This window comes from Siniperca chuatsi, linkage group LG6, assembly GCF_020085105.1.
Source record: "Siniperca chuatsi isolate FFG_IHB_CAS linkage group LG6, ASM2008510v1, whole genome shotgun sequence".
Classification (NCBI taxonomy): Eukaryota; Metazoa; Chordata; class Actinopteri; order Centrarchiformes; family Sinipercidae; genus Siniperca; species Siniperca chuatsi.
In genome coordinates this window covers 16,561,767-16,583,794 of record NC_058047.1, presented here as the reverse complement: position 1 = coordinate 16,583,794, position 22,028 = coordinate 16,561,767, and the positions used below count along the sequence as shown (strand labels likewise).

At 41.9% G+C, this 22,028-nt stretch overlaps 2 protein-coding genes across 2 annotated transcripts; one reads left to right on the top strand and one right to left on the bottom strand.

Moving 5' to 3' along the window:
• The first annotated feature begins 4,293 nt into the window (after nucleotides 1–4,293).
• Nucleotides 4,294–12,592, top strand: mydgf (myeloid-derived growth factor). Its single transcript, XM_044199544.1, has 7 exons — nucleotides 4,294–4,405; nucleotides 4,772–4,972; nucleotides 6,234–6,284; nucleotides 6,394–6,455; nucleotides 6,789–6,870; nucleotides 9,292–9,364; nucleotides 10,931–12,592. The coding sequence occupies exons 2-7, from the start codon at nucleotides 4,823–4,825 to the stop codon at nucleotides 11,008–11,010; spliced, it is 498 nt and encodes a 165-aa protein (XP_044055479.1). The 5' UTR covers nucleotides 4,294–4,405; nucleotides 4,772–4,822; the 3' UTR covers nucleotides 11,011–12,592.
• Nucleotides 12,593–14,589: 1,997 nt separating this feature from the next.
• On the bottom strand, nucleotides 14,590–21,796 carry LOC122877677. The gene is made up of 2 exons (XM_044199543.1): nucleotides 20,189–21,796; nucleotides 14,590–17,276 (listed from the first exon to the last, which is right to left on the bottom strand). Exons 1-2 carry the CDS (start codon nucleotides 21,308–21,310, stop codon nucleotides 16,299–16,301), a joined length of 2,100 nt encoding a protein of 699 aa, XP_044055478.1. The 5' UTR covers nucleotides 21,311–21,796; the 3' UTR covers nucleotides 14,590–16,298.
• Nucleotides 21,797–22,028: the final 232 nt, after the last annotated feature.

The window sequence follows — 22,028 nt, the reverse complement described above, 5'->3', positions numbered from 1 at the left end:
GGGAAATCACTCTTTTGTGGGACTGCTACCAACAAAAGCCAAAAAGTTGGACACCACTGGTTCAAGCTTGTATTTTATCACCTTATCATATGTTTTTTGTAGGTAAAATATCAATCTGAAAAGTAACCAGTAACTTTATCTGTTAAAAAATGTAGCAGAATAAAAAGTGCAACATTTCCTCAAAATTGTACTTAAGTTTAGTACTTGAGTAAATGTACTTGGTTACGTTCCATTGCTGTGATGATAAAGGTACATGGACGCAAAAGATGGGAAAGTATCAGAGGTGAGGAGAATCTCAGTGCATGCACTGCAGATATCCACGTCATACTGGGCTTGAACCCATTTCACACACCCTCTTATCCAAACATGGCCTCTCTGTCGAGGCCTCACCATCTTTGGTCAGAGCCCTCGAGGTGATTCACTGATGTGAATATGAGTGTGACAGAGGGTCAGGGCAGAGCCTCCTTCGCTGATCCAGGTGCTGTTTGCTCAGGGGAGGCCAACGTGCTAAGCCTGCAGGGCGTGAAGGATGGGCAGAGCTGCCGGTCGCCCCTGCCTGCCCCCGCTGGAGATGGCGAGGAGGAGAGAAATTCCACAGATCCGCAGACGGCCAGGAAAACCTGACTGCAAACTGCTGACATCAGCAAGCACCACAGAAACCATCCTTATCACGGGCTGACTGTCTGTGAGGCTGTGCCCAGAGGCCTGACTGTCTGAGACTCCCAGTCAACAAGCGTCAGAGCCAACAGGCCAGACTGCAGTGACACTTCGTGGCAGTCAGTGTGTTCCTTTTACAGACACGAACTGCAAAACTGTCAATACTGACGCCTTCAACCATTATGCTTCTGATGTTCCCCTTAAATTTGATACATTTTCTTCAAAGATAGATTCAAAGATGGATTTTTCCCCTTCATTTAGCATAATTATTCTGTACTTGCTTGCTAATATTAAAGCTGGAATCAAATCAAATTATTATTATTAATTATTATTATTATTTTGGCCACTTGGGGCCTCGGATCAAGCTATAAACACCAACCCCTAAAGGAAATATTTGGCTCTTTAGCAGCCAAATGCTCCACGATGTTCACCAGCTAGTCGCTAACTTTGTCTGTCAGCTGTTTGGTGCTGAGCAGGTAGTGTACAGTTATGGGTGTTGGCAAGCAGGGAACAGGGAAAGGACCCAAACACAGACAGAGGAAGCAGAACAATGACTTGACTGGTCTATTGAGAGCTTACTGGCAGATACAGGAAGGGCGGCAGGATGGCTAGCAAGACAGAGCCAACATAGCAACAGGCACAAACTGACAAAGAGCAAAGGAAGGACTTAAATACACTTAGGTGAGGGAGACAACGAGACACAGGTGAAACTGATCAAAGCAATCAAAGACAGGAAGCAAAACTAAAAGACACTTGAGGGAAGGAGACTATTTAAAAATGAAACACTGACTGACTGAACACAAACCTCAAAACCAACCATCTGCCTGCTGTGGTTGGAAACGGTGCTGATGAGGGTGGAGTTTGCAAGCCAGAAAACCAAAACAATGAGCTGAAAGAGGCTGAAACGTTCAGTAGAGTCGGGTGATAATTCTGTGGGGTTGTCACTACGAGCGACACCATTCATATTACAGATCATGATTTGATCCATTGTTAATATAAAAATCTTGACTGGTGCAATTTAAACATTCAAATCGCTGAGGTTTACTTTTTAGCTGTACCATTATATCAACTGGAAATGTCTGGATATCTTTTGAGTCATTTGTTTGACTAGAATTCAAAATAAACTCCTGTGGGTTTGAACAAAGCTTGTTCACATAGTGTGAGCTCATTGTGATAGACCTGCTGAAGAGACTGTGGGACTGAAGAGATTAATCCAACTCTGTAATAATCAGCACTGTGCCAGTGTTCATATAAATCAACATTCTTCAGAATTCATTTAACACTTTTAGATGATGATGAACTCACACATGCATGAGCTCCATGAGAGGACAAACAATAATAATTTATCAACTATGACTAATCATCCAACGATTTGAAGTCATGGTGGTAATCAACCAAACAATCAGATAGAGAAGCAATTCTTCACAGAGTTTTCATCTGCATTTTATTTTGAGTTGATTGTTATTCAGAGCTGATTCACAGCTTGTAACAGCGGTTCTGAACTATTAAAAGTGATAAATTAACAAATACACAAATATAAATCTATAAATCAAATAAATAACCAAATACATAACCACTGATATACTGAAGAAGTGCTGATTTTTAACGCTCCCTGCTGTGTGTGTAGAGTCTGGAACGTGAGCAGGCATCATCAGTGAAATAACTTGACGCCAGCTCCACACTGATGTTCTGTTTCTCTGTCTGGATATGTGGTCTGTATTTACCTTTTTACTGAATTGTTTGTTTATGGCAAAGAGTAGAAGCTGTTGATGTGAGCACAGTGGAAATGACTGAATATTTTTCTCTCCTTCTGGTTTTACACAGCCGAGTGTCTGACACTTAAAAAGGAAACAATGTTTACCTGGGCAGGGCAAGGACTCCTTGAGTCTGACCATTTACACATCATTACAGATTTAACAGCTCTCCCTGTTTCAAATAGAAGAATGTGTGCCTAACGACCCCTGTACTTTTCCTCCCGGAGCTGCTGTGTAAATATTAAAACACTCAGCAGGCTGTCTGAGTAAATGCATGCTGTTATTAATCCTGTTATTGTATTATTTTTGGGCTGGGAAGTTGGTCAGGGAGGCGGCCCTGACCAAGGCGACGAGCAGGGAAGGAGGGGGATGTGATGGACGGGAGGGTGAAGAGAAGGGTGAAGGGGGAGGACAGGTTATTCAACTGAAACCCTCCATATTTTGGGTCTGAATTTGGTTCTAAATGCTCGTATTGTGTTATGGGTTTTACACATGAGTGTCAGACAATGTTAAGGTGTCTCCTCTCGTATCCAAACATATGTTCATGTGTCACACTTCACGAGGACGACGCTCTATGGCTCCAGAGACGAGACATAAAAAAAAAACATGCGAGAGCAGACATGAGACTGTTTTTTGTCTCCTGTAAAACAAAATGTTCTTCTACTGTGAAAAAGAGAGGAATGTACATGTATATTAGTAGTTTTTGTAGAAATGTTGTAGAAGAGCACACTTATACTATATTGTGTGCAGCAGACCTGAATACAAGAGGCAAGTATTCAGAGTTACTCATTCCTTCAAGGTTTATAACAAAGTTATTCCACAGATCAGAGGATACAAAGCACGTTTTTTTAACAGTGCTTCACAAAAACAGCCTAGTGTTAAGTGTAGTTAAAGAATTTAAAGTGCTTCAAATGCATGGCCAAAGATGTTTTACTCCCAGTTGTTGAAGCATTTATTTACGTATTTAAAAAAAATGTTGAATCAGAACATCAGCAAAAGGTACTTTCAGCTAAATCCACTGAAATTGAATTTAAATATCTTTCTCCAAATTATAGTAGTTTGAAATTAATGTGTGCAAAAAAATACCAAATCATCTTGTACATACATAATGTACAGTAATATACTCATTGTGCAATGGTATGTACATGATATTCTTTATACTGTTTATTGTTAGTCTAAGCAGGCTGTATATACTGTACTTATACTCTGTCCATTTATAGATATGGACAAAAATCTTTTTATGTAATTTATTTCATACAATGTTACTTCCAGTGTCCCTTGCACTGCAATGCACTCTTGCACCACTCGTGCAGCACAGTACAAGCCAGGCCACAAACCTGCATGTACAATATTTAGTAACAATTTTACCTGAGTGGTGGAAGAAGTAATGTAGCAAAACCACAGTGTAGAAATCTCTGTTACAAGTAAAAGTCCTGCATTCTTGAGTATTCTAACAGCTGTGATTATAAAAATCACCATTTAATCATCAAAGCCAGACAGCAGATATAAACAGACAGATAACTGTGTAGAAAACCTCAACACTCAGACATCAGGAACATTATGTTGTGCTCGGAAAATAGCCTCCATTTATCTGTTTCCATCTGAACCACTTGAAGCTATGCAGTGGGGAATGACTGACTGGTATAAGATGAGATGAGACCTCATAATGAGACAAGAAACGTCAGTGACATGTTGATGCTCCTCATAAATTTGGGGAGACGAGATGTGCACTCTGCCCCCTCCTCTTTACACCTGCATATGACATCCTGGGCTACAGCCAGGCAGTGAAAAGTGTCATACAGAATATATAACCAGACAGAGGTGTGTGTGTGTGTGTGTGTGTGTGTGTGTGTGTGTGTGTGTGTGTGTGAGAGAGAGAGAGAATAATATGGTGCCCTGTAGTCCTCGGACAGCCCTCTGACTACAGGAAGGAATACTCAGACTCAGACCAGAACCAAAATACCCAGAGTTTTCCTTCTTGGACACACCATAAGGTAGCAGTTTTGACGTCAGATGGCGTTAACTATAGTTTGTGTGGCTATTGTTATTCCAATCCAAATATAGATATTTTATTAATAGTCCTACTCTGACTCGTTAAGAGCGTTAATAATAGCCTACATGTACAAACTTGTTTGAACGAGGGCGACATCACGTGGCTGTGAATGGTGGCGTTACGCCTCATTCTGTAGTCATACTTTGATCCGTCAATATTCAAAGCAGTTTATCTCTAAGCTTCATCAACCAAGAGTGTGTATGTATGTGCATCTTTCTTGATGTTTTGTCATATTTTGTTCCCTTGGTTTGGTATGTGACGCGTGGTGTGACGACATTCACGGTCGACGGCATACCTGGTAACCTAGGGTGCCACTCACAGCGACACAACACCACACATCTAAGAGGAGGAGGAAGAGATGGCGATCCAAAATAACTCTTGTGCTGTTCATTTGGCGTTTCTGCTTGTGTTTGTGTTGATTGCGGCAAACGCCTCTCCTGACAAGACGAAGACTGTGGAGTTCAACGTTAAACCGGGAGGAGTGGTGCACACTTTCACTGAGGGGATTGTAAGTGATTGTATTGATTAATTTCTTTATTTTACACAATTAGCTAACGATTTTAAACACCACTCGGACACAAAGCCGCAGTTATGCTAAATCTAAACGTTCACCCTCCCTCGCATGTTTGAATGTAGGCTAATTCACGGTGTAACGTTAGGTTACTATGTTTCGCTCCATTGTTATCGATTAGTCAGAAGTTAACAGAATAATTACTGAATTAAACATATTACGAATTGTATTACGTGTGTAAGGGGCGTGTTTGTTTCATTAAAGTGTGTCACATTCGATATATTTCATATTTATAATAACATAAGTGAAAAAACTACATTCCGCTGGTAAGCTGTAGTCGCAGCGTGATGACGACCCGCCTGTGAGAGGCTGACACGTCGCTCCCTCAGTGCCACAACGGCTCCATTCATTGGCTGACAGTTTTAATGAATGTGAACTGCCTTTTCTATAGTGTGAAAGTTTGTACATTAAGAATAAGCACATAAAAAAATTAACTACTTGTTGTTATTGTTAGTTTTATATTTATTTATTAACTGATCAATCATTTGTCCATTAAATAGGCTAAAATATTAACAAATGGCCATTACAATAGGCCTTTTTCACAGCAGACATTTTGACATGACATTGCAGAAAATAGCACAGGTGTTACTAATAACATTAATGGTGGCTCTGGGTAGGGCTGGTGATATGGTTGAAACCATTATCATGATATTTCCAGTAATAAGGATATTTTCCTCTATTGATATACCTTCCGGTATGGCAAATGTTTGCAAAACCACATATAAAATAATCAAATTGATGAAAGCAATGCCCTGCGTTTCAGTGCTATTCATAACATGAGACTAAACTGTTATATGTGTAGTCAGTAACTCTTGTTTAAGTTTCTAATTACTTAAGTCTTTACCAGAGGCCAAATTGATGAACAGAACAGACCTTTGAATTATAATGATATGAAACATAGAAAAGCAAGTTAATCTTTGCCTTTTGTGAAGCTGCAAAAATGAATGTTTTTGTGTGTGATAAATGACTAAAACTGTGAATTTATTTTAAACAATCAAATCAGCACTTACACACACTCCTGATACCGAGCAGCAATCTGACATTTTCAGTTCAGAAATGCCTGTTTGAAAGAAATAATTAGTAGATTAGTGGAAATTGTTAAATAATAGCATGTAAAAGCAATTGATAGATCAATAATGAAAATGATATTCAGATTTAACTGTGCACTAACTAGCACTATGTTACACTCTTATTTCAGAGGGAGTATGAATGTTCATTCACTTATGCTTCACAAGGGGGAACCAATGAGGTGAGTGTCTCTCTCTCTCTCTGTCTGTCAGTGTCCAGCATCATATTAATTCATTTTAATTACACCAGGGTTTTATGCATAAATATTCTTCTGTTTTTGTGCCAAACAGCAATGGCTGATGAGTGTGGGTCTGAGTGACGACGACAGACTGTTTTCCTGCTCTGTGTGGAGGTGAGACACACACACACACACACACACACACACACACACACACACACACACACACACACACACAGAGGATACAGAGCTGTCTGTAGCGAGTCTCTTCTTCAGCTCAGTGACCCTGATGTTCAGTGTGTCTTCAGTGAGAATCTGGCCCATCTGTGTCTCTTTCCACCGAGTCATGCTTTGATTTTAGTTAATCGTGACATTCCCAGTAGAGAGGAGGAGAGAAACAATACAAGTTTCTAACCTCAGTGGTTTAAATGTATTCATGTCCGACACTGACTTAATAAGCGAATAAATGTATGCAAATGACACATATTCCTTTTTCATTATTGCCAGGCCCCAGGGGAAATCATACCTGTTTTTCACTCAGTTCAAAGCTGAACTGAAGGGAACCAAAATTGAATATGCCAACGCGTATGTAAGTATAAAAGAAACACGATTCCCTCAACTGTTACATGCAAATGTTGCTTGTCCTGTTCACATAAATTTGTTTTTATGTTGTCAGCTGATCATGGTCCTCAGGGAATATTTATTTTGGGTAATTGATGGATTTCTGCTGAGTTTAATGTAATAAAATCAATAAATTAAGGTGACTGCATACAACATGGCTTGTCTATCAGTCAGTTTGAGGAGGAGCACTGTTGTTATGTAGATCTCATTCAGTCATGTCATTTAAAACAAGTCAAACTTGATTGTGACAGTGGAAGAAATAGATGTTTTACATGTGTCTTTGCCTCTTTTTCTAACTAAAGGAAGCCAGAGGTATGCTGACTCAGACTTAAAACCCCAATTTCAATGCAGGCCCCCATAAACTGAATAGTTTATTTAAAAAAAACATTTAAAAAAAAAAGATTTGCACATACCTACCAGTGTTGTAATATGTTGGCAGCTAAACTGCAACACATCCTGCAGAATGTAGTTGTAACACTGTAGGTGCAACACATGACAAACCGCTTCAGTTTTAGGTTGTTCCTTAAGTGGAGCTTATGTTGGACAGCAAAAAGCTCACAGGACTTTACCGCCTAACAAAGACAAACTGTAGTAAAGAGTTTTTCCTCCTCGATGTTACGTCGCTGTTTTAATGCACCCTCTCCGTGTTGAGATCAAAGCTTCTCATTCCTGAGTCCAAAATAATGTGAGAGCATCGCATTTACGGTGTCAAATGTCAGAAAATCAAGGCAAAACACAGTTGATGAACATTTTTGCGTAGCCTGCAAATAATAAACCATGCACCTCTGCACCAGCAATACATTTATCAGGCTCAAGAATGAGATTAAGGCAGGATTATTCCGTCTTTATTTATTTATTTATTCTGTTTTTTAACTTTGCTTTTCTTGACCTGGTATGAGATCGAATCAGCGGTCGCCATCTACACTTTGATCTTGGGGAAAGAATCTGTGACCTGTGTAATGACACAATTAGTTAGTGAGCCTCTGTCCTGGATATGCATATGTATATGAAATGCATGTAACATTTCTGTATAAACGGAGTTAGTATAAGTGTTAAATTTCATGATTTCTGAGCAGGATTAGGTGTCATCAAAGACCTTTGTCTCATCAAGCTCACAGAGATTTGAAGATATTTCAGTACAGCCGCAACAAACTATTCTTTTTATTATCCATTAATCTATTATTTTTTCAATTTTCAATTCAGTTTCCCAGAGCCCAAGGTGTGAGGTCTTAAAATAGCTTGTTTTGTCTGACCAACAGTCCAAAAAACCCCCCAAAGATATTCAATTCATGATGCTACAAAGCAGAGAAAAGCGGCAAATCCTCAAATTTGTGAGCCAGATAATGTTTTGCATTTTCTGTCAACTAATTGATTAATTGTTTCAGCTCTGAATTTAAGCAGAATTGTCAGTTAGAAAAGGGAGCGACAGTTGGCCGTTCTAGTACTCTGAACCAATAGAGTGATGCTATGGACAGCTCATTTTACTCCACCAAAAACCAACCAGAGGCGCTGTTTCCATACGCGAGTATTACCAAACTCACAGCCAATGAAGTTTTTGTTTTCCCAAATTATTTGAATGAGATTTTCTCCAGATCTCTGTTAGCGTGACAATACGAATGTTTGGCTACGCAACATTAATCGTCACCTGACATCATCTGAGAGCCACAGCAGTGCAGAATGTACCTGACCATACTGCCCTGTGTCTTTTGCTTCACAGCATGCCCCCTCCACTAATACTTATGTATCCATGGAAACCCATCATGTGCTCCACATGTCCCTTTACATTTTAAGATCCATTGTCCTCTAATGATGGTTTGAGCTACATCCCAGCTAGTACCAACTTTGACAAACTAACGCAGGCAGAGACAGCCAAAGTAACAGAAAAACTTTATTTCTTCTGGGGGTCAAACTCAGAATCGCCGTGTCTTTGCACATAATGTTTCATGGAAGGTTAATGTCTGGACTCCTTCTGAGCTCAGTCAATTAGCAGAGGTCTGCCGTGTCTGATGTGGTCGTCGGTGAAGTGAAGCACACCTTGACACGCTTCCTTCCCCCAGCAAGGACAGTCCTGACACTCTGTCATTAGTGAGAGCACATGTTTTCCTCCTCCTGCTCTGGCTCCGTGCCCTGCAAGAAGAAGACGCACACACAGAAAATAACTTCACTAAATGACGGCACAAAAATAATGTCACATACACAAACAAACACACCTGCGACCCCCACACAGCATCTCCTTGACCTTGTCGTCACATCCTCCTAATTTCCCGGCCAATCTGTTGCAAAAACATTGCTCTCATCCTGTTTTGTTTATTTTGTCTTTTTTCTCCTTGTTTCTTTCTTTCTCCCTTTCGTCATCGTCCTCGTCATCACTGCTGCTGTATGTCTCCAGTCGCAGACAGCAGCGTCAGGACAGAGTGACGTGCCTTTGAAGCCGGAGGAATTTACCATAGGAGACTCAACAGGTGAGAAACTGATTGTATTTCCAAGTGTTCAATCAACTCCCTCTGCTTTTCATGTCAATCTCTCACTCCCGTCCTCCCTCTTTCCCTCCATCACGTTGTGAGTTCCCTGCTGATATCCCTCTAAAGCACATGCTCCAGCTGTGAGTGGGTTGCCATTTGTCCCTGTAGCATTATTTGTTGTTATTCTATTTCTTCACAAATCCCCACTGTGGCTTCATTTCCGGACTGTGATTAGCAGGATTTGACAAGTAACACAGCAATTTACTGTAACTGCCGTTTTCAGCAGATTAGACATTACAGCACACACAGGCTTATAGACTCAATTTCCAGCAACTATCACTTTAAGGATAATCCCATCTCTATGAGACCTCTGGGAAACACTTCCAGTCATGATTTCTAGGGAAAGACTCCTTAACAGTCGTACAGTAGATAAACTGCTTTTTTAGACGGAAAGTTTTCTGGCAGTTCCACTCGGCCGCTCTGGAAAAGAAAACCTTCATGGTTTAAAAATTCGTAATACAAAGAGTAATAGTTGACCTCGTTCGCAGTTCGAGGTGTTCTGTCAGCAGTTTTACAGACGTCTGTTTTATAATGCAGGTGTATGGGGAAAATGTATTGCATTAGCACAAGTGGCCATGGGACAAATAGGCAGCCAGGCTGAGTGATGGCAGCGTATCTAACTCTCTTTAGACATCCGTAGTTTTTACATTTAAAAAAACACCAGTTGACTAAAATCAAATAATTAATAAAAATGAAATATTACCGTATTACCCTCATCTTCAGTAGAAACATGACTAGAAATATAATTCAGCTTGTGGCTGTAAAATTCAAATTATCTGGAAGATTTTACAAATAAATTTTTGTCTCCCTTTCTATTCATTCATGAGCTGAACATGTGCGTTGTTATTAACAGTATAAATGGTCACCCATCCAGAGCTAACTACTGAATTCTACTAATAAACAACATATTTCTATGAGTTAAGTTCATCGTTCAAATATTCAGCACAAAAGACAACTTAGTCAACCTAAAGTACATTGCAGGATTTCCTTTAATGTTTCCTTTGACCCTCTGCATCCCACACCTGATTCTTTTTCTTTAGAGTAGACAATGAAAAGTTTCCTCCAAAGTAATCTGGAGGACCCCAGATATAATATGAGCAGGATGAACACTTTATAATAAGGTCTTCCTTATTCCTTATTCAGCAGAAAATATGCTCTAGTGAACAAAACTATTAATTTTTTTAGGTTTAATATTCAAATATAAAACCACAAGCACCAGAACAAAGACAAAATGAAACACTCATTGCTTGCAGGTGGCACTAGTGTCAATTGCAGCAGCTGTTACTTTCTTTACCCATAGATGGCGCACATCTGCAGGTCTAATCTACTGCTGTTGCTTTCCTTGCCAACAGGCAGTGCAGGTTGGACCGGGCCTGCAGGTCTCAAACTGCTGGCTCTGCAGTTATGTGATCATGGCTTGTTTCAGCTGCTTTGCATCAATGAAAAACTTTGTCTTTGTCTCAGTATTGTCCGTGACAGTAATTTGCTCTCCTCTCTGACCTCCAGTGACCCACACAGATGGAAAGTTCAGCGCTCAACTCTCCAAACTGACCGCCATTGGACAGACACGACACGATGAGCTGTAATTGGTCAGAAGTCTGAATTGGCTTTGGTCGTGTTTTGACCAATCAGAGCACCTTGTTGAGCTCTGAGTCGGGCCTCTGTGTTTCAGCTCAGTAGTCAATGAAGGATGGATTTGGGAGAGTTCTTCCTGAGTGACAACCAAAAATTGTGGGATGATACTGATATTGCTTTTGCGGCACTTTGTGTCAGTACATTAATTACCTGTTATGTTTTTACAATGGATTCATCTGCAAATATGCTACTTGGGACAAAAAATACACCCAGGAATTAGTTGAGTATTCATATTTTTTACTACATAATGTCGTAGTTAAAATTCAGCCATAAAATAAAGTGCTTCCATAGTTGTTTCTTAGTTTCTGAGGCTTTAAGATTTACAGAGAGCAAATCTGTTCTGATCCACTGGGGATGTATGTGAATGTATAGAGGATTGGTGTCTGGGGGCTTGTAGAGTATAGATAACATATTTAGAGTAGGGAGGGATTTATCCATCTTGTGTAGTCCTGAGAGGAAAGTGAGTAATCCCCCAATAGCGTCATCGCACACACATAAACAGTTACATTTTCCTCAATCTCGCTCTGTTCTAGATAACTGTAAGCACGCATTTTATCCCCTAAAATCACCAATTAGTACCACTTTTGATAACTTTTTGTTATGATTGTGTTTTTGGCCAGAAGGGATACTTGTAATAGAGCCGATAGCAGCTTCATAGCATGATTTTAATAGAAAGAAATACAGTATACACTCAAGAAGTGTTTTTGCATTTTTGGATGAATCTTAAACTGTAAATGTGAATTAATTGTAAGATGAGAAAATATGTATCAAGTAGAAATTATTATTTTATTTGAAATTACCATAATCGGGATAATTTCAATTACACACCTGCGGCAGGCAATGCAGCTGAAGATACAACCATTTCCGTATTTGTAACATACTCTAATTTCAGGATATTTCAATTGAGGTTTAACCCAAAAATACTAAAAGATAAGGCGTGCACAGACATGTGGTATATATGGCCAAGAGATGCCATCCTATATTCCTGAGTCCTTCTTGAAACTTTTGCTTTCATCCTTCAGTGCCACATGTGTGGATCAGGTTTCAGAAGTACATCACTATGATTACAGGTCCCCCTCCTCTCCCTGATCCTTTATGTAGCGAGTAGGATTGCCTTTATCTTCCTTATATTGATCCAACTCCTCTTAGATCCACTCAAGTGTCCAGAAGATGAGTTCTGGGGATTTCAGATTGGAGGATTTTGCTTATTTGTGTCTTGAGGTCGGATTACTCACCAAGATTCGTACCTTGTTTGGCCTGGGTTTAGATTCTCTCATCTGTCTAGAGGTGATCCTCTGGAGTGAAGGAAATGCTCAGCAGGGACGTTTGTGTGTCCCTTTGTCACCGTCGAGGCTCCCTGTGGGGTCACAACAGGAAATAACCACGTCCAGATTCTGATCCGAAATAGAAAAAGCACACGCAATGTTACTTATTTTGTACATGTTTTCTTTTTCTACTTCTTGACTGTTCTGATTCGTGATGAAATGTGATGAATGTTTCAATAAAGACACGTTGCCACTGTTTTGGAGATAACTCAATGTGTTTGTCGTGTTATGTCAGTCTTGATCTGATTGAACCTCCCACAGCCTTCTTAAAGGGTAAACATGAAAAGAGAGGAGAAATTTGAGTGCCAGCGTAGAGGCATTAAATATTCTGAGCACTGTCAGAGTCGGGCCACAGTGAATATGGTGTAGAGCGTTTTTTTTTTTTTATGCCCCCGTCATATCTGTCCAAAACAGTAATTTTAGTACCAGCACAAATGTATTCTTAATTTAAACTCAGCTTGTATGCAGTAGAAAACAGCCAGTTTTTCAGCATACAAATGAGACTTCGTGTGAAACTTTATATTAAAATGAGTACTATGAAAAATTTGCTTCAAAATGTATTTTGTCAGCGTACTCAATTAACATATATTGTCCTCGGATAAATGTTTCCATGAGATAAAGAGCTTCCATTGTTTCTTCTTAATTTCTGGGGGAGAAAGGCTTTGCAGGGAGGATCTACTAAATCCAGAGGCACATATGGGAATGTATAGAGCATTGATCTTTGTGAGCTTATGGAGATAGTCAGGAGGGATTTATTAATTTTATGTTAAGCCAAGAGAAAATTAGTAATCGTGATTGTCCTCAAATTAACACTAGTGAGTTTGAATTCTATGATACAATAACTACACGTTTATGCTGCAAGCATGCAATTTATCTGTGCTTTAATATAAAATCTAACCATGACTGTAACTATAAAACACCTGAATTACATGTAGAGAAAATCTATTGTGTAGTAGCACTTTGGCAGAATTGACTTTCAACAAGATCATGGCAAGCTGTACCAAGAAACTCCCACAGAGTCTCCTACTTGTGATTAAAGCATCCTATAGCAAAGATGTGACTGTTTCAGACTCTGATTTCCAGTTTTGTGGCCTCATGGAGAATAAATTTGACACTTTGTTCTCAAGATGGTTGTTCCATTGAGTAATAAGTCTCCGTAGCACAATAGCTCTTTGTTTACCGCCAGTTCACTCTGTCTCTGAGACTCAGAGCTGCCTCTATGCTGTCATCCAAACCCTAAACACATATCACTACTGTTTACCATCTGGTACCAGTAGAGATGTTTACTTTCAACTTTCCCCTACAGTACGACCATCAGGAAAATATATACACTCGATGCTGCCAAGCACTGGCTTAGATTGCGATGGTGTGCATTAAAGAGACTTGATCCTCAAAACTTTGTCAGTCGGTCGGTCCAACACTTTAGGCCAGACTGAAATATCTCAACAACTATTCAGTGGATTGGCATGAAGTTTTATACAAACATTCATGGTCCCAGAGGATGAATCCTACTAACTTTGGTGGTCCCCGGACTTTTACTTTAGCGCCAACAGCAGACCAAACACAATTTTGGTTTTGAGTAAAAAATAAAACAGCTATTGGATGGATTGCCATGAAATTTGGTTCAGACATTCATGTTCCTTTCAGGATGAATTGTAAGGACTTTGGCGATTCTCTGAGTTTTCCCGTAGTACAGTGGTTCCCGAACTTTTTTGTCTTGTGACACACACAAAACAAAGCAATGTCTACTTGCAGGCCCTCATCATTAGTTATATTCTATATAGTCTACCAGTTGTGATCATTGTTTTTCCCTCGTTACAATCCTGAAGAAGTAATTTATGATGAAAAAGCTAAGATTGGGGAGTCTGAAAGTCTGAAAAAATAAGCATAGCTTTGTGTGGCATTAAAAATGACTTTTCCTGCTTTGCTTTTCTGTTCATCTCGTGACCCCTCAAATGTATCTTGCAGTCCCTTGGGGGAGTCCTGACCCCCAGGTTGGGAACCACTGCGATAGCGGTGAATTTCACTTTGTCCAATACTTTGCTTTTTTACCAAATACCTGTAAAACTAATAATATTCCCATCAGCCTCAGCTGTACTTTGTGTTTAGTGCTAATTAGCGATTGTTGCTAACACTCTAAACTAAGATGGCAGAACATGGTAAACATTACTACTACTAAACATCAACATGTTAACATGCTGATGTTATCGTTTAGCTCAAAGCACTGCTGCACGTAAGTACAGACTCGCAGAGCAGCTGTAGACTCAGTCTGGTTAAAGTAAGTCTGCTGACATTATATATTTTTCTTAATGTCAATAAATCCCATGAAAAGACAAAAACCAAAAGTGAACTGATCCTTCAATCAAGTATTTTCTGTGTATCCAATGCCTGCTGTAGCTAATTCCCCTGACTCCATTCTCGTCCAAAAACTATTAAAAACACATCAGTGAATTCACTGGGTGACATGTTCCTTCATTACAATGAACAAGGGCCCTGTAGTTCTTTTTGAGTCACTCCCACATACATCGTCCTGCTGCTGTATATACTCACAAAAGCACGAAATGTGCATTCATCTGCAAATGAAAATAGTCCCCAACAATATTCACGTGACGTTTGCTAAAAACTACAGCGCCCAGCTGTTTTAGGAAATGACTGAGCCTTGATGAAGCTACATATTTCTGGGCAATTTTTACTTCTTCAGTAGGAACAAATGTGCTTGGTGCTCAGTGCCATAGACAGGGTAAGGAAGTCACGAAGTACTGAGAAACGGACAAACACATTGTTGGTTTTGGTCTTTTCATTTGATTTGTTGACAATAAGAGAAAATATAGAATAACATCAGCTTTATTCTTTTAAAAAAGAGCCACAAGAAGACATTGAAATAAACTAAAGTAACATTTCAGAGAAGACAACATCAGATGACCTAAATGAATGAGCCATCGATTTGCTGTGCTGTATTTATGTGATCAATCCGGCAACCATTACAGTGTCTGTTTTTCTCTATTTTCTTTCACACACACACACCTGCCCCCTATTTCTCCTGACATTTGGAGGGGAACAGATGGAGATTGTGGCCGAGTTGGTCAAGCCAGAGGCAGCAAAGGAGATGGGATTTTTGCAACACCAGGGGCCCGTTGAAGGGAACAACGAATGGCCAGCTGCCCCCTGTCTCCCCTGACGCGTACCCAGGCGCTGGGCTGGTGACCCAGTCAGCTCAGAGCCACTCCTCCTGTTCACTTCTTATCTGGCCTTGCTAAGTTCTTCATATTATGAGACCTTTTCTGTCTCCAGGTCTATCACAGATCTCCGACCTCTCCTCCCCGCATGAGCTTTTCACACCGCTGAGCCATAGTAGCCTGAGCTGCACTGAGCTCTCATTATACCATCACGACTCTTGACAGCAATTATCTAACCCAGACAATGCTGATACATGTGAGTGGGTGTGTCTGGCTGCATAGGTTGAAGTACACTAAAGTAATCAGTTCTTACTTTGTCTTGTCATCTTGCAATAATTTAATTTAATTTCCTTCATATTTCTATCTAATTAGGCCTTCTCCTTTACCCTTTTACTGTGAAATCTGTGGGAGTCAGAGAGCTCGGGTGCAAAGTGAGCATCTGTATAGAGGCTCTTGTTACCAGAGCAGTAACCCAGACAGATGTTATGATGCCCTGTGTATGTTCAGCTAATGTGCTCAAGAGATTTGTATAGAAGGAGAGAGGGAAAAGGACGTCCGCAGAGCCAAGCTGTTCTTCCTGACATACTCACCCCAAGTTGCGTCTGCGTCTTGTCACCTTGGAAACTTGGTCTCAGCTCAACTTGGCGAGCCTTAAATCACTGCCCACTCTGGCGCACTCGTGGCTGGTGCTGTGAATATGGCTCTTTTCGATCATCCTCCCCCTCTTGCTGCATTGTCTCACACTGTGGTCGAGAGCAGCCTTCTTTTCTCAGGGTACGGAGGAGCTTTGCGGGGCTCCTTCACTTTCTTTGTGTGTTCAGAGGGCCTGTGGTGGGGGTACGGCGGAGGCTTGCGACCTCTGTGGCCTTGTGCTGTTGATGGTTTAGCTGTGGCTGCAGGGGCAGTGTACACCTGTGAAGGTCTGTGAATGGGACCGGCTGAGGATGCTCGCCTCTCTCTGTCATTGTTGGACACAGTTTGAGTTTCGGAGTCGGTGGGTGGGCAGCTGGCAGACGGTGGCTGGGTCGATAATGGAGAGAGTGGACCAGCAGATGGGTGGTCACTTTTTGGGGTCTTATAAGACCCGATTTTGTTCTCTATGATGACAGAAGGGTTAAGGGTGGGGGGTGGTTGAGGCTTTGGTGACAGAGGGGAGGGAGGAGATACAGGGCTGATCCTGATGGAGGAGGAAGGCCCAGGGGAGTGAGGCTGAGAACCAGGGCTGTTGGCGTGGTGGAGGTTTACTGTTAGAGGGGAGAGACCAGGAGTGGGAGGCCGAACAGGGATGCTTCTTTGGGGAGACAAAGTAAGGTCATTGGAGGTGAGGTTCTGAAGTTGAGGGGGATTGGATGAAGGGAGATTATTGTTGTACCGCAGCGGTCCACCTTGTCTGGGAGAAGACCCCAGACTGCAGGTGAACCGACTCCTCTCTGATGAAAACCCAGAGGTTACCGGGCACAGCAGCACATTTGGTGGAGATTGGCTCCTGCTATGATGGTCTCTCCTGAGGGTGCCAGATGAGTCAGTGGTTCCTGGCTGGTCTCCAGGCTCTAAAGGCCTCTGATGGGTACTGCCTATGGTCACCTCGCTGGAGCTGGAGCCTGAACTGGAGCTACTGTCGCTGGGGGGCTTGGTGCTGTCGCCTTCTTCATTCCTCTGCTGCTCCTCCTCATTCAGATCAATGGATGAGGTTAGATAGTCAATCTGCTGCACCACCTATAAAACACAAACAATGATGGATAAATACATACAGTATGGTTATGAATACAAAGACAGTTTACTTATCATGAGGAGCACATTCAGCCTGTGGCTCTGAACGGAGCTTTCCAGTTTGAGACAATAACCCTAGTGATGTCATAGCGATGTCATCAGGGTTATCCCAGCTTGGGGTTCGAGACTTTTAACAGAACACCTGAGTTACAAACTGGAAGTGTGGAGTTTGAAAGATGTGGGTGTTTATTAGGCAGGGAAGATCTAACGAAAGTCTCTATTGAGTTGCATTATGGGAAATGTAGGATCCAGTGTTTTGGGAGATCAACCAACACTAGGGACTAAAATTCTGCTTTGATTTTGAGCATTCTTTGTTTAATCTGAGTCTCTCAACTTTATGAAAGTGCAATACTAAATCACTGGACTACCCCCTATGAAAACCTGAAACTTATTTTCATTTCATATTTTCATTTAGTCAGTCATGTATTAGAAAATAATGAAAACTGTTGGTCAAAATTTCCCAGAGCCCAAGGTGACATCTGCAAATTCCTTGTTTTGTCCTATTAACAGTCTAAAACCAAAAACATTTCAGTTTACAATGATAAATAGCAAATCCTCACAATTGAGAAGGTGGAACCAGAGAATATTTGGCATTTTTGCTTGATTAATAACAGTACACAGATAGTAGACAGTAGTACATGAGTGACATGAAATGAGGGGAAAGAGAGGAGAGATCCAACATGTCACGAAGATCCCCAGCCAGATTCGAACCGGGGACACAGTGTTTGCATGATCAGCAGTCTTAGCACTGTAGCCTCTATATAGTAATGGCAATATTAAAAGTTATTTGACTTTGACTTTTTCTGCATTTGCATGTCTGCATTTATAATTTGGAGCATTTCAGATGTGGACCAGATGTATAGCTTTAATTTCTAAGTATGTCACACAAGCTACTACTTAGTGCAAAAAATGTAGCCTAGAACGGATGAGATTCCTATTATGGGAAATGTGTAAGCCAAATTTAGGTGGGTTTCCCTTCTAATATTTCTCTTTGGATAGTGAAAAGCACACTATACAATATCTCATAAACAGACATACAGGTCTAGATGCATATATTTAAATGAGTGCCAAGCATGCAACACGAGTGTATGCCCAAAACACATATACACATAAATGCTTGACACACACACACACACACACATATGTGGAATAATGGAGGCAGGAGAGATTGGAGAAAATTACACTGGGGAAAATGTTTGACCTATCTCTCCACCTGCTCTATGTGCACAGATAAATCCTCAGCCCCTGCTGGAACAGATGAATTATTGTTTTGTTCTCTGTGTTCAACAACATCCTTGCTGATGTCAAAAGATGACCTGGTTTGTCTTTTTTTTATGCTGTAGCTTTTTGGGCGAGGCATTTCATATTACTTTGAAGTGCAGCGTGTACATGCACATCAAGTGACTCTGGGCAGGTGCTGCTTGTTAATGTCAGAAATCAGAGGAGATAAAAGAGCAGAGGACCCTGGTTTTTATCTTCTGCTCCCGAGGGTGTTTATTAAAAACAGTGTTTTTTGACCCCTCAGGTCTTCATATAGTGCTCATGACTGCTGACAGACATTTTTTGTAGAGCTCAGTCATTTAAGTTTCATTTACCTCTTTCAATTTAACTCAGTTGTTTTGCTTGAAGTTCTGAGTCATAGTGCAGTTTTTGATCTGTCAAAATGTCTTAGCAGAAGATCATCATATTCATGTGTGAGCTTGCTTTTGTTTTTTTTTCTTCTGCTGTATAAGATAGAGGTCTTTAGTGTTGTTTTAATATTTGTGTAGTCTCTGTCTAAAATGCTTTAAAGGCTCACTCCAATCCCTTTTTATAACAGTGACTGATTATTAAATAAAACTGAGGGTTGCTGCTCATGCAACAGAATGATAAAACAGGGCTTTGAAATAAATATGCGACCAAAGTCTTCTCTGGTGCCTTATCTTCCTTTGATCTGTTGTCTCTGTTGTGAAAATTTGGGATTTTCTATCACAGTGTCTGCTTGCTCCCTCTCCTCATTCCCCTCTTTTTGTGTAGCCTATATGCTCTTTCATCAGTGTTATATTAATACTGTCACAGAAACCCTCGCAGCCTGGATGATGAGGTTACCACCTCGGGTTTAGCTGCGACCCCGTACATGCAGATCAAATGCCAAGAGGCGAGCTTTACGTGTCACTTTCACTAGATGAGGACTACGAGGCAGAGATACTCAGACATAAATGGATTATAAAAAGCGTCGGACGCTATCCAGCTGTGCCTGGAGCAGCATCTGTCCATAAGGAGGGAGAGTGGAGGAAGAGATGAGAGGGGATGTTAGAGGAGGAAAGACAGAAACGGAGATGCAGAGAGGAAGGCGACTGCTTTGCCTAATGTCACACAGCATCATCACAGCAGCCTCTGAATAGATCATGCAAATGGGGCATAACTATTGTCTCATACACATCTATGAAAATGTACGCATGAATTAAGCACAAGTGGTGTATATGTTTGGAAAAACAAATGACAGAGGAGAGTTGCAGAAACAGTTTGCAGACTGTGGTGGATTCATGAAACCCTGCTGCTGACTTTTTAATGCATGTTAAATTCTGCTGAGGACGTATGCTGCATTGTTATCAGCAAGAGAACAAGCCCTTAAGGTTTTTTAGCATAAGCATGAACATTTCCTGCATGAGGAAATGTCTAAATTAATGTGAGAGGATGCAGTAATGTCTCTGCTCCTATTTTGAACTGATTTGTTTCTGTTTTTCCAGTCCAGGAAACACATGTGATGATTGTGTAAGTGAAACGGTTGAATAAACACTAAACAGCTTTTGTCTTTTTGTGTCTTTCTTATTCTTTTCTCTGAGTTATGCAGAATCAACAAAAATCCAACACGTTACCTCTTTCATTTCCTGGTGAACGTCCCTCAGCGCTGTGAGAACCAGCTCCAGATTGTCCACCACCCGTTTAATCTGGTTTCGAACCACCTTCCTACTACAGCCTGCTTCCTTCCTCTGGAACTCCCCTTCATTGGTCGGCCTGTATTGGACCCATGTCTGGTTCTGGTCCAGGTTTGCGATACGCTCCAAGCTTGGTCTTGGTTTCCTGGGGCCTCGTAGAGTTGTGGTGCAGCCCAGGCCTCTATGAGGAACCTCAGTGGAGAAGATGACTCCGTTGAGGGGCCCGTTGAAACCCTCCGCAGGTGGTTCCCTCAGCGCTGTCAGGTCTCTCTGGCTCTGGGAGTTCCTGCTCTGTTGTTTGATGTAGCTAAAGCTGGAGGTGGACCCTTGCTGCCTTTCTATTAGTCCCTGAGTGTCTGAGCTCAGCCAGCCGGATGAATGGAGGTCTCTCTGCCGGTAGCTGGTACTGCTGGCGTAGTCCCGCACCTTCCCCCTCCTGTCCTCCATACCCACCACAACAGGCACCTTATAGTTTGGCTCCTCAGTGAGCACTGCAGGACCAGGAGCAGGAGGGGATCTCACTAGTGGCCCATATTTCCTGACTGAGGTGCTAGTCCCGTCATTCTGCAACTGAAGGACGCTCAGGTGGCTGCTGTGGTTCCTAACAAAGGTGTGGTTGTCCTGTGCAGACATGGAGCTGTTGCTCAGACCCTGTGGCCCATCCCCTGGACTGATCTGCGTGTTGGGGTCTGGGTGCAGCTCTGTAGACTGGTTCCACCTGGCAGGACTATCCTCCCTCTGCTTTCCCAGACTCCCTGGCAGGATGTGGTGCCCCCTCAGCACCACTGGCAGCATTCTCGCCATCCCCACGCCATTACACCGAAGATCCCCCTTCTTCGCCCGGTCTTTTCCCTGGATGGAGAACAGCCCGATCCCTTTGGCTCTCTCCAGCGGGGTCAGGTTGTTGCAGGCCTCTGAGCTGGATTTGTACGGTCCATTGAGCCCCAGGTCACTGCTATGGTTGGGCTTCAGACTATTGCGCAACCAGGGGATGAAGTGAGGGGCATGGGGCTTGAAGCCTTTCTGCTCCCCAGGCGCTGGAGCCCTGCTATCAGAGAACATGGTGATGGATGATGTCCAGCAGCCTCACAGAAAGAAGAAGAAGCAGAAGAGGAACAGGAAGACTCCTGAGACGCAAAGAGCTTCCTCCTCTTTTTCCATGAATCTCCTCCTATCTTTGCCATTAACATAGACTCTATCCGACCATCTTTAGTCTCTTTTCCCCTTCCCTCTCCTACTCTGTCTCCAAAACTTTTATCTGCTTTTTTCCCTCCTCATCTCAGATCCCACCCACCCACTCCCCTTTTCCTGCTAAAGCCTGTTTCTGATTTTATCGCCCTGCCTTTTCCCTCTTTTTATCCCTCCATTTCTGCTTTTCCTCCCACTATCCTCTCCGTTGTAGTGCTCTTGAGCCCCTCACCCCCTCACTGGGCTGGCCTTGGAGATGCCGAGGGCCTCTCTCTCTCCGTCTTCTCTCTCTGCCTGCCTGCGTCTCACTGGCTCAGTAGCAGTGGAGGCTTCCTGTCTCTACATCTCTCTCTCTCTCTCTCTCTCCCCCACACACACACACACACTGCGCTGCGCTGCCTCCTATCCTTGCTTTCTTCCTCCCACTCCCTCTCACTGCTCTAACTCCCTTTCTCTATTTCCCTCTTCTCTCCCCATCTCTGTCTCTTCTCTATGTTAGTCTCATCTGAGAACCCCTTATCATCCTCTGTTTTTGCAACTCTCTCTTTTACTCTCTTTTCCTCCCCTTGCTGTCACTCTCTTTCTACCCCCC

Coding starts and splice junctions, on each gene's coding strand:
- mydgf (XM_044199544.1), top strand. CDS start 4,823: ATGGCGATCCAAAATAACTCTTGTGCTGTTCATTTGGCGTTTCTGCTT. Junction 6,871..9,291: donor TTGAATATGCCAACGCGTAT/GTAAGTATAAAA, acceptor GTATGTCTCCAG/TCGCAGACAGCAGCGTCAGG. Junction 9,365..10,930: donor TACCATAGGAGACTCAACAG/GTGAGAAACTGA, acceptor TCTGACCTCCAG/TGACCCACACAGATGGAAAG.
- LOC122877677 (XM_044199543.1), bottom strand. CDS start 21,310: ATGTTCTCTGATAGCAGGGCTCCAGCGCCTGGGGAGCAGAAAGGCTTC. Junction 17,277..20,188: donor TTCACCAGGAAATGAAAGAG/GTAACGTGTTGG, acceptor TGTGTTTTATAG/GTGGTGCAGCAGATTGACTA.